The 16183-nt window shown below is 40.8% G+C and overlaps 1 protein-coding gene across 5 annotated transcripts in view; it reads left to right on the top strand.

Annotated features, from left to right (window-relative positions):
- LOC139369656 (receptor-type tyrosine-protein phosphatase gamma-like) overlaps positions 1-16183 on the top strand; it is a 69319-nt gene that overhangs the window by 34480 nt on the left and 18656 nt on the right. For all 5 annotated transcript variants that reach the window (XM_071108941.1, XM_071108934.1, XM_071108946.1 and 2 more), the window contains exons 3-10: positions 561-740; positions 1219-1370; positions 2211-2306; positions 4198-4264; positions 6073-6230; positions 12901-13051; positions 15106-15290; positions 15566-15692. In XM_071108941.1, coding sequence (XP_070965042.1) covers positions 561-740; positions 1219-1370; positions 2211-2306; positions 4198-4264; positions 6073-6230; positions 12901-13051; positions 15106-15290; positions 15566-15692 — 1116 coding nt within the window. The remainder of the gene's footprint in view (positions 1-560; positions 741-1218; positions 1371-2210; positions 2307-4197; positions 4265-6072; positions 6231-12900; positions 13052-15105; positions 15291-15565; positions 15693-16183) is intronic.

The raw sequence follows: 16183 nt of genomic DNA, 5'->3' as shown, positions 1-16183 counted from the left end.
CTATTTTAACAGTTTTGGAAACGGTAGAGTGTTTTCTATCCAAATCTACCAGTTATATGCATATCATATCTTCTGGGCCCGAGTAGCAGGCCGTTTAATTTGGGCATGCGTTTCATCCAAAATTCCGAATGCTGCCCCCTACCCTAGAGAGGTTAACATACCGATGTTGGCATTTTTAGCTAATATGTTCATTGATATATTGTGCACCCCTAGGTATTAGTGCTGGGATAAAAAAATAAATATTTATCACACCCTGGAGATCCCCCCCCAGGAAAGGCTTGAGAAATTCCACAGTTCTGCATGTTACACCCCAGTGATAACCTGTCAAAGCAGACACACCTGAAGGTGATTAGCACGTTAGCTACTCGCAGGATCACACCTGCAATCAGTTGGTCACTAATTAGAGAGGAAGAAACCAGAGTACACTTCCGGGAAAAGGGAAAACAACTGAGTTGTGTTTTGAAATGGAAAACGGCAAATTAATGTAGCTGACACACCACCAATATGTTAGCTGTCTACCTCTACCATGCAATAAACACATTCAAACTCTCTTTTGGCAGGGACTCTCAACCAAAACAACTGGGCCAAGAAGTACCCATCATGTAACAATGCCAGACAGTCGCCCATCAACATCGAGGAGGAGCTGACACAGGTCAAAGTTCAGTTCCAAAAGCTGAAGTTCGAGGGCTGGGAGGAAGCGATGTCTGATGGGACCACCATCAAGAATGACGGCAAGACAGGTATGCGCTCTCACGTCCCAATAAGTCGTCACCATAAAAAACAGCATTACAGCAGCCAGCAATGAAACTGTAAAGCCAAAGTAATACAGTAAAACAGTCCTATCTGCAACCAGCCATTCAGTCACCTATTCAGTATCCACTGCCTGTGGGTAGAAACTGCCTCAGAGCCTTGTGGTCTGGGTTTTAATACTACGGTGTCGTAGTAGAAGGAGGAGGTGGAGAAGAAGAAGAGTGGAAGGAGGAATGCAATACAATATGATGATGGGGAAATTATTATATATGGTTAGATACTGAAAGATTGGGCATTGTTATAGTGTATACTTATGGCACTTTTAAAGCCGATGGATGTGTGTGTGTGTATGTGACTTTTCGTGTTTTCACTTGGAAAGCTTCAGGCCACATCAATATAGTGTGTGTGTGAGTGTATGTGTGGGTTGTTTAATGGGGTCAACTAACACCCTCTGTGTGTTCTCTCCAGTGGCGGTGAACCCAGAGGGGGACTTCTATGTGAGTGGAGGGGGGCTGAGGGGCAGGTTTAAGGTGGGAAGAATCACCTTCCACTGGGGGCGCTGCAACGCCTCCTCAGAGGGCTCCGAACACAGCCTCAACGGGGTGAAGTACCCCCTTGAGGTAAGACCTGACATTCGCCCATTATAACTATGACAGAGTATAACCTTGTTATAACCTCCATATGACAGAGTATGACCTCATTGTAACCTCCCAAGTAGGGCTTTCTCATTTTTGACTGTTTGGCTGTATTTGACAGTATTTATCCCTTTGACACTTACCAACTAACGGGTGTGATCATTCTACAGTGTTCCCTGCAGTGTACACTCAAACCGAATAAGTGCTTGGGCTCTCTTCGAAGAGAGATTGTTCGGCTCAGTAAAGCCTCAAACGTCCGTAACAGTGAAATGGACTACTACTGTAAGAGTTCATGAGGAGGCGGTACACACCTCAATTCAAACTGTTGTTAGAAAATGCAAACGTTGATACATAGCCTATAGATAATTAGTAGGCAGAATGTCAGTGCGGGTTAACTGTCCTGTTGCGTAACAATCACATTTTTGAACAGTGCATTCAGACACCACTCGCATAAAAAAAAAACTCACATTGGGGCGAACATTCCAGATATTTGGAACACACACGATGACATGGTTAAGTTTATGAAAAGTTCTAAACATGTTTTATGCGTTGTACATGACCGTAGGAATTCTAAGTGGTTTTAATGGGCTTTCTCCATTCTGATGGTTTTATACTCAACCAAACTAGGACAAAATTGACTGTGAAGTAGTCCGATCAGTTTAGCATTGTATCAAAATATCGCTATAGACAGTATTGTTCAAATCCAAACCGGTATGTGGATCCATGCCAGTATACCTTAAAATAGGATATAGCACTCAGCCCTACTCTCAAGGACAGTACAAGGGATATCAACCATCTCCTGTACCTTGTATCTGTCTGTTCCAGATGCAGATCTACTGTTATGAAGCGCATCGCTTTGAGTCCTTAGACTACGCCATCAAGGACGGGGGCAGGATCACAGCTCTCTCTGTGCTGTTTGAGGTGGGCGTGAGTGTGTGGTCATTTTCTGCCTGTGTCTGTATCATTGGTGTAAAGTACTTAAATAAACATACTAATACGTACTACTTAAGTCGTTTTTAGGGGTATCTGTACTTCACTACTTCTATTTTTGACAACTTTTACTTTAACTTCACTACATTCCTAAAGAAAATAAGGTACTTTTTACTCCATACATACTGACACCCAAAAGTACTTGTTACATTTTGAATGCTTAGCAGAACAGGAAAGTGGTCCAATTCACACACTTATCAAGAGAACATCCCTACTGCCTCTGATCTGGTGGATTCACTAAACACAAATGCTTGTAAATGATGTCTGAGTGTTGAAGTGTGCCCCTGGCGATCTGTAAATAAAATAAAAACAAGAAAATGGTGCTGTCTGGTTTGCTTAATATAAGACATTTGAAATGATGTATACTTTTACTTTCTAAGTATATTTTAGCAAGTATGTTTACTTTTGATACTTAAGTATATTTAAAACCAAATAATTTTAGACTTACTCAAGTAGTATTTTATTGGGTGACTTTTCCTTTTATTTGAGTCACTTTCTATTAAGGTATCTTTACTTTTACTCAAGTATGACAGTGGGTACTTTTTATACCATTGGTCTGTATGCTTTGACCTACTATGGCCACAGTACCGACCTACCTGTGTGTTCAGGTAGGTAGGTACTGTAGATTGGGGGGAGTGGGTGTCCTTGACAGGTATGTCATCTGACACTGACAGGAAGCGGAGTGTGCTGATGGATTTGATTTTGTGCAGGTGTGCATTCGTTTGTGACCTGTGTCAAGAGTGTTTGATGGATCATTTTGCATCCATACCAGCAATGATTTTCATAGTCGATGAGGGATGACTTACTGTGTCTACATAACTAGTCTGAACAGTAAATCTACTGAATAAACAGCCTGGCAGTAACTGACAGTGTAGAATACCAGCAGCTCAATACCATGTATGTGAGCGTGTGTGTGTTTGTTGAGGAGATTAGCCCACACATTTTAGGCTACACTCCGCTGCCCACCTGGGAAATCAAAAGGGACAGAAGAATGGAACGGATTACCCACTACAGCATCAGACTGAGCAGAGATTAGACATGCCACAGTACATAGACGGTCAGCTGTGGAATATCACGTCTCTAGCTATTAGCTTAACATCAGTGTTGGCTTTAGCTTAGCATCAGTGTTGGCTTTAGCTTAGCATCAGTGTTAGCTTCAGCTAAGCGGGTCACAGCTTTAAAGGGGCATTCAGCAGTTCAAACAATAACAAAGTGATCTCCATGCCCTTGTTTCAGTAAAAAGCTGAGGGATGGGGCTGGAGAAATGTAAGCACTCTCAAATTCATTGACAGAGCTATGTATACAAGAACTGACCGTCCGTTATAACAACATTATAGTTTTAGCAATTCTTTTGAGGCTGCATGGTGTTTATTTACATTTACTTTGTTTACAAACAATGTAGTTAAACAAGGTTATGTTTTTGGGTTCTGATTGGGTACGACAGTTGAAATGAGATCATGAGGCATATATAAGTTATATTCTTCAAGAATCAATGGCTACATCATTATTCATTTATTTTTATATTGTGTTATTGACTGTACGTTTGTTTATGTGTAACTCTGTGTTGTTTTTGTCGCACTGCTTTACTTTATCTTGGCCAGGTCGCAGTTGTAAATGAGAACTTGTTCTCAATTGGCCTACCTGGTTAAATAAAGTATAACATAAATACATGTATGTCCCAAAATGGATGTAGCAACTGCAGATTGCCTCTTTAAAGCAGCCCAAGAAATGTAGGGACACAAAAAGGTGAGGAGATGAGTAGAAGAAGCTACTGTAGACTTTTGAGATGCCTGACTAACCTACTGCCTTTCCCTCTTTACAGACGAGCATCGAAGACAATGACAACTACATAGCCATTATCGATGGAATCAACAGTGTCAGTCGATTCGGTATGTCAACCTGACTTAACCCTAATAACTCTAATCTCAACCAATCAATTTTTTTTTACTCACCTGCTGTAAGCACAACCATAATTATCTCCCTTGCATTTCTTTATTGATGTATTACTGCACAGCACTGTTCCTAAGTTTCAGTACATGTCTGTTGTACAGTAGATAGTTAATGCTAATGGAGGTTGAAGTTTTCAATGCAGGTAGGCATTACAGAGTGCGTCAACTCATTTCATGTAAATTCAAAGGCCACTATCCCCCACAATCACACACCCCCTACCTCACTGTGCCTTAATGTAACCCACAGGCACGCCCTAATGCATAAACACACACACACTGTTTTCTTATATATTCATCTTCTGTTGTTCATCCTCTATTGTTTAACCTCTATCATTCATACTCCATCGTTCATACTCTATCGTTTATCCTCTATCGTTTATCCTCTATCGTTTATCCTCTATCGTTTATCCTCTATTGTTTACCCTCTATCGTTCATACTCTTATCGTTTATCCTCTATCGTTCATACTCTAGCGTTTATCCTCTATCATTCATACGCTTATCGTTCATACTCTATAATTTATCCTCTATTGTTTACCCTCTATCGTTTATCCTCTATCGTTTATCCTCTATCATTCGTACTCTTATCGTTCATACTCTATCGTTTACCCTCTATCGTTTATCCTCTATCGTTCATACTCTGTCGATCGTTTATCCTCTATCGTTTATCCTCTATCGTTCATCCTCTATCGTTTATCCTTTACCGTTTGTCCTCTTTCGTTTATCATCGGTCGTTTATCTTCTATCTTTTATCCTCTATCATTTCTCCTCTGTTGTTTATCCTTTATAATCTATCGTTCATCTTCGATCATTCATTCTCTAGCATTTATCCTCTATCGTTTATCCTCTATCGTTCATTCTCTATCCTTTATCGTTCATACTCTATTGTTCATCCTCTATCGTTCATCCTCTATTGTTTATCCTCTATGGTTTATCCTCTGTCCTCTATTGCTCATCCTCTATTGTTTATCCTATATCGTTTATTCTCTATCGTTCATCCTCTATCGTTTATCCTCTATTGTTTATCCTCTATGGTTCATCCTCTATCGATCATTCTCTATCGTTCATCCTCTATCGTTCATTCTCTATCGTTCATCCTCTATTGTTTATCATCTATCGTTTATCCTCTATCGTTCATCCTCTATGGCTCATCCTCTATTGTTTATCCTCTACTGTTTATTCTCTATCGTTCATCCTCTATCGATCATTCTCTCGTTCATCCTCTATTGTTCATTCTCTATTGTTTATCCTCTATCAATCATTCTCTATCGCTCATGCTCTATCGTTTATCCTATATCGGTTATCCTCTATCGGTTATCATCTATCGTTCAGCCTTCATTGTTCATACTCTATTGGTTATCCTCTATTGTTTATCCTCTATCTTTCATCCTCTATCGTTCATTCTCTATCGTTTATCCTCTATCGTTCATCCTGTATTGTTTATCCTCTATTGTTTATCCTCTATCGTTCATTGTCTATCGTTTATCCTCTATTGGTTATCCTTTATCGATTATCATCTATTTTTCAGCCTCCATCATTCATACTCTATTGGCTATCCTCTATCGGTTATCCTATATCGTTCATACTCTATCATTCATACTCCCATCGTTTATCCTGTATTGGTTATCCTCTATTTGTTATCCTGTATCGGTTCATCTCTATCGTCTGTCATTCTCTCTTCCTTTTGATCTGTTCCTCTATTTCACTTTTGCCTCTCTGTCTGCGTTCCCTACACTTTCCCCCTGTCTAGGTAAGAGTGGGAGGGTGGGTCCCTTCTCTCTCCGGGGCCTCCTGCCCAACTCCACAGAGAAGTACTTCATCTACAACGGCTCCCTCACCACCCCACCCTGCACTGAGACCGTGGAGTGGATCGTCTTCAAGAACACTGTGGCCATCTCCGACACGCAGGTGGGTCTGTGTGAGTGTGTCCATGTACGGTTGAAGTTGGAAGTTTTACATACACATATGTTGGAGTCATTAAAACTTGTTTTTCAACCATTCCACAAATTTCTTGTTAACAAGCTATAGTTTTGGCAAGTCGGTTAGGACAACTTCTTTGTGCATGACACAAGTAATGTTTCCAACAATTGTTTACAGATAGATGATTTCACTTATAATCAACTGTCTCACAATTCCAGTGGGTCAGAAGTTTACATACACTAAGTTGACTGTGCCTTTAAACAGCTTGGAAAATTCCAGAAAATGATGTCATGGTTTTAGAAGTTTCTGATAGACCAATTGACATCCTTTGAGTCAATTGGAGGTGTACCTGTTGATGTATTTCAAGGCCTACCTTCAAACTCAGTGCCTCTTTGCTTGACATCATGGAAAAATCTACAGAAATCAGCCAAGATCTCAGAAAATAAATTGTAGACCTCCACAAGTCTGATTCATCCTTGGGAGCAATTTTCAAACGCCTGAAGGTACCATGTTCATCTGTACAAGCAATAGTATGCAAGTATAAACACCATGGGACCACGCAGCTGTCATACTGCTCAGGACGGAAATGCGTTCTGTCTCCTAGAGATGAACGTACTTTGGTGCGAAAGGTGCAAATCAATCCCAGAACAACAGCAAAGGACCTTGTGAAGATGCTGGAGGAAACAGGTACAAAAGTATCTAAATCCACAGTAAAACGAGTCCTATATCGACATAGCCTGATTGGCCGCTCAGCAAGGAAGAAGCCACTGCTCCAAAACTGCCATAAAAAAAACAGACTACGGTTTGTAACTGCACATGGGGACAAAGATCATACTTTTTGTCCTCTGGTCTAATGAAACAAAAATAGAACTGTTTGGCCATAATGACATATCGTTATGTTGGACGAAAAAGGGGAGGCTTGCAAGCCGAAGAACACCATCCAAACCGTGAAGCACGGGGGTGGCAGCATTATGTTGTTGGGCTGCTTTGCTGCAGGAGGGACTGGTGTACTTCACAAAATAGATGGCATCATGAGGCGGGAAAATTATGTGGACATATTGAAGCAACATCTCAAGACCACAGTCAGGAAGTTAAAGCTTGGTCGCAAATGGGTCTTCCAAATGGACAATGACTCCAAGCATACTTTCAAAGTTCTGGCAAAATGGCTTAAGGGCAACAAAGTCAAGGTATTGGAGTGGCCATCACAAACCCTGACCTCAATCCTATAGAACATTTGTTGGCAGAACTGAAAAAGTGTGTGCGAGCAAGGAGGTCTACCAACCTGACTCATTTACACCAGCTTTGTCAGGAGGAATGGGCCAAAATTCACCCAAATTATTGTGAGAAGCTTGTGGAAGGCTACCCGAAAACATTTGACCCAAGTTAAACAATTTACAGGCAATGCTACCAAATACCAATTGGGTAATGTAAACTTCTGACCCACTGGGAATGTGATGACTGTCCTAAAACAGGGAATGTTTTACAAGGATTAAATGTCAGGAACTGTGAAAAACTGAGTTTAAATTTTATTTGGCTAAGGTGTATGTAAACCTCTGACTTCAACTGAACACCTGTGTGTGCATTTATGAAATCAGAGAGTGTGTGGAAATGTTGTTTATGTCAGTACAGAAGAAGAGATAGTGTGAGCAACAGGAAGAGGGGGAGTGGGAATTGACAGATGTCTTTTAGAGTGTGAATGGGTTGGGTGGGACCTACACTCCTTCATCTGTATAGATAAAAGGCATTGCACAAGGTTGTTTTCACAAGTCACTTCTAAACTGTTTCATTATGCCGGCGCCTGTGTCTTTTTGTTTTTGTGTCGGACTTTGTGCCAGACCTCTGCTTTTGATTTATGTCTGCATTCATAATTGATCGTGTGTGTGTGTGTGTGTGTGTGTGTGTGTGTGTGTGTGTGTGTGTGTGTGTGTGTGTGTGTGTGTGTGTGTGTGTGTGTGTGTGTGTGTGTGTGTGTCAGCACCATGCGTTTCAGTTTAAGCAGAGTAAAGGCCTCTGTGCGCCTTTATTTGTTTGTTTTAATTACAGCTTTTATATACCTGTCAATCACAAATACCCCGAGGGTAACAGGGAAGACATACACGCACTCACACTCCTTTTAAGTCTTTAACTGTTGACATCCTGTTGTCTGACACACACCCTCTTTCCATTTAAACTGGCTTTCAGTCTGCCCGTTTTCGGGTTTCTGTATGGTATGGTAATGTCACGTCTCAAGTTTCAAAACACTTTGAAAGGCCATTTTGGGAGAATTGTTCCTCTATTGTGTAGCTTGGTAGCTTTTCAAACACTCCCTGGAGGCGTACACTAGCTCTTATGTGATAGAATTACCATATCGCCAGTCGTGCATACAGTAGCCTATATATTCAAACAACGTTATCCACATATTTATTGTTTTGATAACCTTAACTAATAACCAATGCCTGTGCATATGCAAAAGTATTTTTCAAAAGTTGTGCCATAAGAGCGCCATGATCATCATGAATCCTACTGTGTGTTTCTAGACAACACCACACCTATCATTACATTTGTACATACCAATGGCTGTTGCAGAGGCTGCCTGAGTCACGGTTTTTGGCCCCCGGTCACACTCACAGCCACTCTGGTTGGAATGCTGTGTGAGTCAGAGGACCAGTGTTCTGTACAGTGTTATGCAATCAACTGTAGAAGAGGTGTATAGGACAGGCATCCATGCATGTGTCTAGCATGTGTGTATTTTATTTTACCTTATTTTACCAGTCAATTAAAGAACAAATTCGTATTTGCAATGTTCTTATTTACAGAAAGTAATTTTTTGATGGCCTGTGTGTTAGGTTGTGTGACGTCTGAATACTGTATGACCCATAGTTTTGAAGGTCTGTGAGAATGTATCATGATAATAATAATTAGCTAGTATGTTGGTGGTGCCATCAAGTTAGTGCATTTTGAGAAGATTTCACCTCATTTTAACATTCTGTCATAAAGAAAACATATTCAACTTAACCTCTGCCCACCGAACCCGGTAGCGGGATGAAATTTGAATAAACATACGGTGATCGCTACATAAATAGTCATATTAAACATTCATGAAAATACAAGTGTCTCACATGTTTCGAAAGCCTAGAATCTTGCTAATCCAACTGCGTTGTAAGATTTAAAAAAGGATTTACTGCGAAAGAATACGATGAGATTATCTGAGGATAGAGCCCCATAAAAAACAACTATTTCAACCAGCACAGGCGTAACAAAATCACAAACTGCAATAAAATAAATTGTTTACCTTTGACGATCTTCCTCTGTTTGCAATCCCAGTGCTCATTGTTACACAATGAATGGTCTTTTGTTTGATAAAATCCATTTTTATAGCCTAAAACAAAGCATTTTGTGAACCGCTTGTGTCGTGAATTCCGTCTCATTACATTTTCGATGACACATTTGAGGTAAATACACACACAAAACGTGACCTTTCCAGTCATGTTTGGTTTCATTGCAATCAACTGGTTTGTTTGTACCACAACCAAACCTGATGGGTCATTTCGCGGGACGTATTGACTGAAAGAAACCGATTTGCAGACAACAAGTAATGACATCATTGTGCACCAATGATTTGCCCACTGTTTCGTTGATTGACTGTATTTTAACCCAATGACCACTGATCGTCTTGAAATCTAGCTGGGTAGATAGCCAATGAGCTGAGGTAAACGGCAATATGTAATGTTTATGTGTTGGAAGACCAACCCATGTAGTAAACTCCAACGTAAAGAGGTTAATTCGCCATTGACGATTCATACCGGAAGGAGCCACGCATTTTGCGCACAGCATTGTTTTGGTAAAGAGCATATTCAGCTGTTTATATATCAATCAGTATGGCGACTAAGTCAGGGAAAGCTAAATCTAAGTCTAGATATACAGATGTACACACAATCTTAGAAGAAATTGATCGAGGACGATTAATTTAGCGATTCTCAAATGGAGGAATATTTTTTGAATGGAGAGGACATCGTTTTGGACTGGTAAGTTCTTCTCATGCTAATGCCGTTGTTTGAAATTAATAATATAAAATATTATTTGTGAAATGAAATAGCCTATTTGAGGCTGTTGAGGGGAGGGCAGGCCCACAACAATGGCCAAAGTGAAATGGAGACAGTAGATACAGCTGGTCTGTCGTAATATAATAAAGACAGTAGATCTAGCTGGTCTGCCATAATATAATAGAGACAGTAGATCTAGCTGAAATTTCATAATATAAATGAGACAGTAGATCTACCAGGTCTATAATAATATATTCAACCTTATGTTCTATATATATATGTTTATTATACCTGTTGATACAGGGCTCATATGTGAAACTATTCTAACTGAACATTTTCTTTCACAGTGACACTGACTCCGAATGGGAGCCCCCAGTGCCAAGGTGTCCATCCCCCACTGAAGCTGGTTCACCCAGCTCCTGCCACAAGTGGTGTTTGATTTGATTTTGATTTGATTTTATTAGGATCTCTTTTAGTCCCCATTTGGACTAATCTTCCAAGAGTCCTTAACATTAAAATACAATTTATAATACAAACACACTTTCACATATAACACACTATTACAAACATACATAATACACTAGCATAATGACCCAATAAATACTCAATCTAAAAAAATATTGATTCTTCATCTACTATAGTCCCACAACATTATATATTGAAAGGTTTCTAGTTTGCTCAGTTAATTTATTCCATTTCTTTATTGCTCTAAATCGAAATGTTCTTTTGCCCATTTCTTTTTTCTGTCTGGATAACACATAGATGGTGGACAATCTATTCCTAGTATTTACGGAATGTCTGTCTCTTACCAACTGAATACCATTGTGAATAGAACTTGGCCGTTTTAAATGATGTATATTATAAAATAAGATAAGCATGTTTTTTTCAATTATCTTGTCGATTGATGACCAACCAAGAACACTGCGCATGACTGCAACAGCTTTATTCTGTGCATTCTGCAGCCTCCTAACTTCACTAGATGATGCATTTCCCCAGACCACCGAACAATAGTTCACTTGACTCTCAACCAATGCCTGTGTTATTTGCTGAAGGATTTTCCCTGGTAAATATTTAGCTATCCTTCTGATTATGCATGCTGTTTTAATATTTTTTTTACATAGATTAGTTATTTGAGACGACCATGATAAGCAGTTGTCTAGCTGCACTCCCAGTAGTTTGGTTTCTGCCACTTCTTCAATTTGTACTCCTCCCATACTTAATTGTATCCCATGCTGTTTTGGCCTTTTCCTAGTTGAACAGACTGCCCAAATGTATTTCTGAAGGCATGGATGTGCTATGGCACCTGGCATCAGCAGCACAATTTTGTGTAGAGGACTGAGGGTCTTCCAAATATTGAAAGTGTTATTTTGTAAATGTGTATATATATTTTTTTCTCATGTTTTTTCTAAATGTTTTGTTGGGGGGAGGGGGGGGGGGGGGGTAGAATACTATTTTGGTATTTTGTATATAGTTATTTCATTCAAAATGTATAACTTCACCAATTTGGCCACTTGGGTACATTTGGGCTACTTGTGCGGGACACCTGGGTGACTTCATGATAAATGTCATGTAGCACACACATTTTGGAAGTTATCATTCTGAAACTTTGCACAAGTACTGTTGCCCTCTTATGTTTTTCACTGAAATTATCCCCATCATCCTATCTGAATGTTTGTTTTATCTTGTTAATTTTAAAGATGATGATACAACAATAAAAAAAATAATTAAAAAATGTAATTGTATTATCTAAACCAGATCTATTGTGTTATATTCTCCTACATTCAATTCACATTTACACAAACTTCAGAGTGTTTTCTTTCAAATGGTACCAAGAATATGCATATCCTTGGTTCTGTGCCTGAGCTACAGGCAGTTAGATTTGGGTATGTCTTCAGGCGGAAATTTAAAAAAGTAGGGGGGGTAGATCTAAGAGGTTAATAAGAAAACACGTTTTCCCATCTCAAGAGGTTAAATTTACAATTTAAAAAAATACTATAGTAAGTGTGTACTAAGTGCCAAGTAAAGTAACAAGGTTGACTGTAAGAGGGTTGACCAGAAAATGGCCAAAAAGAGTAGAACCAGCTCACCTGATTTTACACTATGATTTGACTATGAAATGTTCAATATTTATTTTGAATGAAATATTTTAAAAGGAATAGTTTCACCATATTTAAAGGAGAGTTCAGTTCACGACAGGGTCGATCTTAAACTGAGAGCCAGACGTAAATGAATCACTGATCACATAAAATAAATGAAAAACCTCAAGAAATGACTTTGTCGAAGCAGCAAAAAATAACTAGGGCTTTACAATGATGGCCACGCCGTGGATAAATGTTGGGACTAATTTGGTTAAAATATTCCTAGAAATCTCAGAGGCATTGTTCTGTATGAATGTGTTGGTTGTATTGTATTCTAGCTGGTGATGTTCTGTGAGGTGATGCCCATATAGCAGACTATATAACATTAAGACATGTTATAGCTATGTAATAATGTATGTATGAATGTGTTGGTTGCATGTGTTGTAGCTGGAGATGTTCTGTGAGGTGATGACCATACAGCAGACTTCCTCTGTGACATTATTTTGAGTTTATGCTATGAGGGGTCATAAGAGGTTATAACTGTTCATTGTGTTGTAGCTGGAGATGTTCTGTGAGGTGATGACCATGCAGCAGGCGGGCTACGTGATGCTGATGGACTACCTGCAGAACAACTACAGGGATCAGCAGCAGCAGTTCATGGGCCAGGCCTTCTCCTCCTACACCGGCACAGAGGAGGTCCTCACTCCCAGTATGTACCTGTCTGTCTGTCTGTCTGTCTGTCTGTCTGTCTGTCTGTCTGTCTGTCTGTCTGTCAGAGGAGGTCCTCACTCCCAGTATGTACCTGTCGGTCTGTCTGTCTGTCTGTCTGTCTGTCTGTCAGAGGGGGTCCTCACTCCCAGTATGTACCTGTCTGTCTGTCTGTCTGTCAGAGGAGGTCCTCATTCCCAGTATGTACCTGTCTGTCTGTCTGTCAGAGGAGGTCCTCATTCTCAGTATGTATCTGTCTGTCTGTCTGTCTGTCTGCCTGTCTGTCTGTCTGTCTGTCAGAGGAGGAGGTCCTCACTCCCAGTATGTACCTGTCTGTCTTGTCTGTCTGTCTCCAATAATCCATCCAACCATCTGTCGTATTCACTCCTGGTTCTTGGCACTAACACCTGATTCAACTAATCATGGTCTTGATGATTAGGTGATGAATAGATTCAGGTTTGTTAATGCTGGGCTGGAATAAAGTCTGCTGCCAAGTAACTCGCAGACAAATAGAGCATTAATATGTATTAAACCTACATTGTCATTGTAGCAGAGCATAGAATGCTTAATTCTGAGCAGAAAATAGCAACATACCAATAACAAACATCCTAAATATATTTGTGACACTTTTGGTGGACTATTAAAATGTCATAGGTGGATTTTTATACATGTGAGGCAAGACTGGTAACCCAACTGAGAACCTGCAGCTTGTTATGGGCAAAGGTAATCTGTGACGCACACGTGCACACACACACACACACACACACACACATATATACACACACACATACACATGGTACACTGTGGCTGTCTCAGAGGTCATTTGATGTATCATACTATGACGGGTTCCTGACCCTACTAAAGCCGTGATGGCAGTTTGTTGTGTGTTTTCTGGTTAGACATCAGCATTAATCAGGACTTTAACTAGCATGTGGCATGCTGGCAGGCATTCAATATAAGACAGCATGTGTGTCAGCATCTGTGTGTGTGTGCCTCTCTTAATTATACCCGGACTCTCTATATCCTTGAAGGGAGAATTTAATTGCTGTGGATGCTTAGGCACCAGGCTAATACACTAGCCCCTCTCGCGCTCTCATCTTTATGTCTCTCTCTCTTTCTCTTTCCCTACATGCCAGCAATGGTATTAGTCTCTCAGTTTAAAGTTCTCTCTAGGTTCTCGCTAGGTGTTGCTAGGTTACTGTGGCTGCCCCCTCTCTTTCACAGAGCACTTTCCAAATGTCTTCGGAAAATGGATACAGTGCATTGAATGTGATATATAATGTACATGAATCGGTGTGAGATGCACATCACAAAAAATAAAAAATAAAGAAAAGAACTGGAGAACAATATTGCTGTTTCTTTGCTCCTCTCTGCCCTCTTGTGTTGAAAAGGGGTTAGTACAAATGTGAGTATCTTTCTTAAATCCCTCAGCATCATTAAAAACATGAAATGAATGCATTCACCCCCTCACCACAAATGATTTCCATGGTCTACTCTTGTGGCGCCCTTTTGACCCTTCTGGGAAAAGAGGATACTTAACTAAGTAAACTGAAGTGCAGGCTTTAGCGTAGATCGTGTAGATAATGTGTCAACGGTTTAGTTGTTGTCCCTGGCCATTGTCTCAGGTCTCATTTTGATTGATTTAAATCTCGTTCTCCCCCCTCTAATCTGTGTTAATCCCAGAGTCTCAGTGTGTCTGTGAGCTGCATTAGTGCCGCAGCACTAATCTTTGATGGCGACCTTTGACACAGGCATGAGGCACGGGTTTACCTCTCTTAACGGGAGAAACACCCACTTGTGATGACCATTATTCCCCCATGCAAATATTTTTGTTTTGGTGTCCGGAATGAAGTTTGACATTTATTCTACACAGCATTTCTTTCTACCACTGCAAGTGATTATTTTACGTGGAATTCTTATGAATCTAAAATCATTTGGATAGATTTATTTCTCACTCTTTCTCTGTTTCTTCTGCCTCTCTCTCTCTCTCTCTCTCTCTCTCTCTCTCTCTCTCTCTCTCTCTCTCTCTCTCTTATCTTTCTCTCTCTCTGTCAGTCTGCAGTTCAGAGCCGGAGAATGTGCAGGCAGACCCCCATAACCTGACCAGCCTGCTGGTGATGTGGGAGCGGCCACGGGCGGTGTATGACGCCGGGATAGAGAAGTACTCAGTTACCTACAAGCTGGCCCAGGGAGAGGACCCTCCGGCCTTTGAGTACCTGACCGACGGAGACCAGGATGTGGTGAGGGACATTTATGTAGCGGGGGTTGTTCACGGAACTAATGCTTGTGATCTGGAGCTCAGCAAACTAACACGCAGATCACCAACTGAGGCCAATCACATTTTGGAAGGTTTGTGTGAATGAGCAAATGAATGAGGGAATGGATGAAGAAACAAACAAAGAAACTAAAGAACCATAGTATGATTGAAAGCAAGAACAGATCCTACAAAGGTATAACCCTCCACATCGCCTGCACCCTAAACCCTATGTACTCCCCTCTTCCCGTCGTTCCCCAGGGGGCCATATTGCAGGACCTGATGGCCAACACCAGCTACGTGGTTCAGGTCTTGGCGGTCTGCACCAACGGTCTGTACGGCCGCGTGAGCGAGCAGCTGACTGTCGACATGCCGATCGACGACCCCGGTAAGAGCGACCGCGACCGCCAATACGTCTACACAGACCGTACATAGGGAGGGGGGGGAGTTATACTCTGCCGTAGCGTTCAGCTGACATAGAGAGTAGAGACCAAACATAGACGGTTGATCATTTTCAAACAGTTCCTTTTACTGTATCGCTTTAATGGTAGGTCTTAACAGCAAAGTCACACTTACCGCTAGTGTAGTCTAGTCAGTCAGTTTGCCGATAAGATGCCCTGAAGGCTTCTCAGATAGAGTATGACCAGATTGTGTTAAGGGAATTCTGAAGAAGTTAAAGATGTAGTTCTGTCCTGGTTTCTGATTGGTGTCCACGTGGTGTCCGCAAATGACCACACATTTCACACCCACCGAACTGTCGCTGGTTTCCAGAGCCACTTCTGTTTCCCTAGCCGTCTTGGCCATGCTCCCTGTATGACGTTGTTTGTGATTGGAGAAGCCCCCCCCCCCCCCAGATTCTCTGTGTCTTCTCTTTGTTCA

Source organism: Oncorhynchus clarkii, chromosome 2 (assembly GCF_045791955.1).
Source record: "Oncorhynchus clarkii lewisi isolate Uvic-CL-2024 chromosome 2, UVic_Ocla_1.0, whole genome shotgun sequence".
Classification (NCBI taxonomy): domain Eukaryota; kingdom Metazoa; phylum Chordata; class Actinopteri; order Salmoniformes; family Salmonidae; genus Oncorhynchus; species Oncorhynchus clarkii.
Note: the sequence above shows the minus strand (reverse complement) of the source record. Positions and strands in the feature narration are given on the sequence as shown.